Source organism: Atta colombica, unplaced genomic scaffold, assembly GCF_001594045.1.
Source record: "Atta colombica isolate Treedump-2 unplaced genomic scaffold, Acol1.0 scaffold250, whole genome shotgun sequence".
In the NCBI taxonomy this organism is placed as follows: domain Eukaryota; kingdom Metazoa; phylum Arthropoda; class Insecta; order Hymenoptera; family Formicidae; genus Atta; species Atta colombica.
In genome coordinates, this window is record NW_017259349.1 from 182111 (window position 1) to 183788 (window position 1678).

The window sequence follows — 1678 nt, forward strand, 5'->3', positions numbered from 1 at the left end:
ATAATTTAATCAATAAATAAAATATTTTACAATATTATATAATTTTGCATAAATAATACGCGAAATATGCGACGTGTCGTTGGTTGATAATAATTCATGATTGCACCTATATTTTACGTCTCACTTACCAAACACGCGCAATATTTCTTCATTTTGTTAATTTAATATATCGATATCATTAATAATATTAATTAAAATTGAATTAATATCACGGATAATAATAACAAGAAACAATCAATATATACTTGGAGAATACATACTAAGGTAATCGTATGCTCTGGCTTCGCCAAAGAAATAGAAACAAATAGAAATGAACGTTACATCGTCACATCACTAAATAGATACGTCATTAATAGATGTAGAATGCCGCATATTTGAAAATTTCAAAGAATTTTCCAAATATAATGCTTGTCATTACCAACTAGTAAATACATAATACTTTAACAATGCGCATTCATGACAAAAAATAAAATTTATAAAATTGCACGAGAGCGTAATTTGTAATATTTCAACACGAAACTAGGATAAAAAATGAATCATTCGTACAATAAAATACATTTCCTGAGCGCTTTAATAAAAGAAAATCACTTTACCTAACTAGATTAACATCATCGGTAAACACCATCCAGTCTTACGTAAATTGGTAATATTGGTTTTGACATATACGTATAATCATTATATGCAAATCGATTTTAGAAAGGAACAATTGATGCCTCTATCGCCGATACATTATTTCAAAAGTTAGACTCATGCACATTAATTAAATACATTGATATAATGTAGATACATAATACAGTGTTCGATGAAAAAATAAAATTGCAATTGCGGAAAAAATCAATTATATCCGACACTCTACAATAATAATAGAAATGTTCAAAGTTACACGTGTATAACAAATGCTTATTCAAACAACTTTTTAGCATAGTGCCAAATACGGAAAAAGTACTCATCTTTCCTAAGTAATCTTGCTCTCGCGTATGAATGTATATCGGCATCCATATTATGTTCTCTCAACCATGAACTTGTGTTTTCCGTGCTAAAGCTGATAGATGCGGTCTCACCTTTGTCCATAGCCTCTGCAATTGGTTCCACGCACGACAGTTCTGCCAAAGGAACAGATTTAATGATTAAAGTTTTAAATTTTAATTTAAGTTTGAAGGATGAATGCTGTATAATAAAAAGATAGTTACAATAAGAAAGGAAGCCATACCCGGTTAAAGTGGGTATTGGCTTTAATAACTGTGTTTTTACAATTTCCAGTTCAAGCAAACATGCGCGCCCATAATATTTGATGATTTTAAAACAATTCTAAAACTGAAAGTAAAGTAATTAATATTACAATTAAATTGACATGCGATGTTTACAGTGTTTTAAAGATTGCTCATTAGTATCAGAATTATATAAATTGCTTGTTAATTTAATTGTGATATTATCTACTTCAGGATTGTCCTAATTACTTCAGTTTTAGGGCTGTTTTAAGATCAACAAGCACGCAGTTTGTTTGAACTGGTAATTGTAAAAATTCACATAGATTCCTAGGGATGTTTTGTTCTAGTCTATAAGACGTCCTGTGGATCAAATAGTCGTCTCATTATGTTCTACATTCATCCACAGGAATCGATAATCTTGAAGACATCCATCTGTAATTTTTGGGACAATTCTATTCTTACCCCCCCCC

At 30.2% G+C, this 1678-nt stretch overlaps 1 protein-coding gene across 8 annotated transcripts in view; it reads right to left on the reverse strand.

The window, feature by feature from the left end:
- Positions 1-608: 608 nt before the first annotated feature.
- Positions 609-1678, reverse strand: part of LOC108688942 (titin) — an 85086-nt gene continuing 84016 nt past the window's right edge. For all 8 annotated transcript variants that reach the window (XM_018195500.1, XM_018195494.1, XM_018195498.1 and 5 more), the window contains one exon: positions 609-1103. In XM_018195500.1, the coding sequence (XP_018050989.1) occupies positions 901-1103 (203 nt within the window). In that variant the 3' untranslated portion in view covers positions 609-900. The remainder of the gene's footprint in view (positions 1104-1678) is intronic.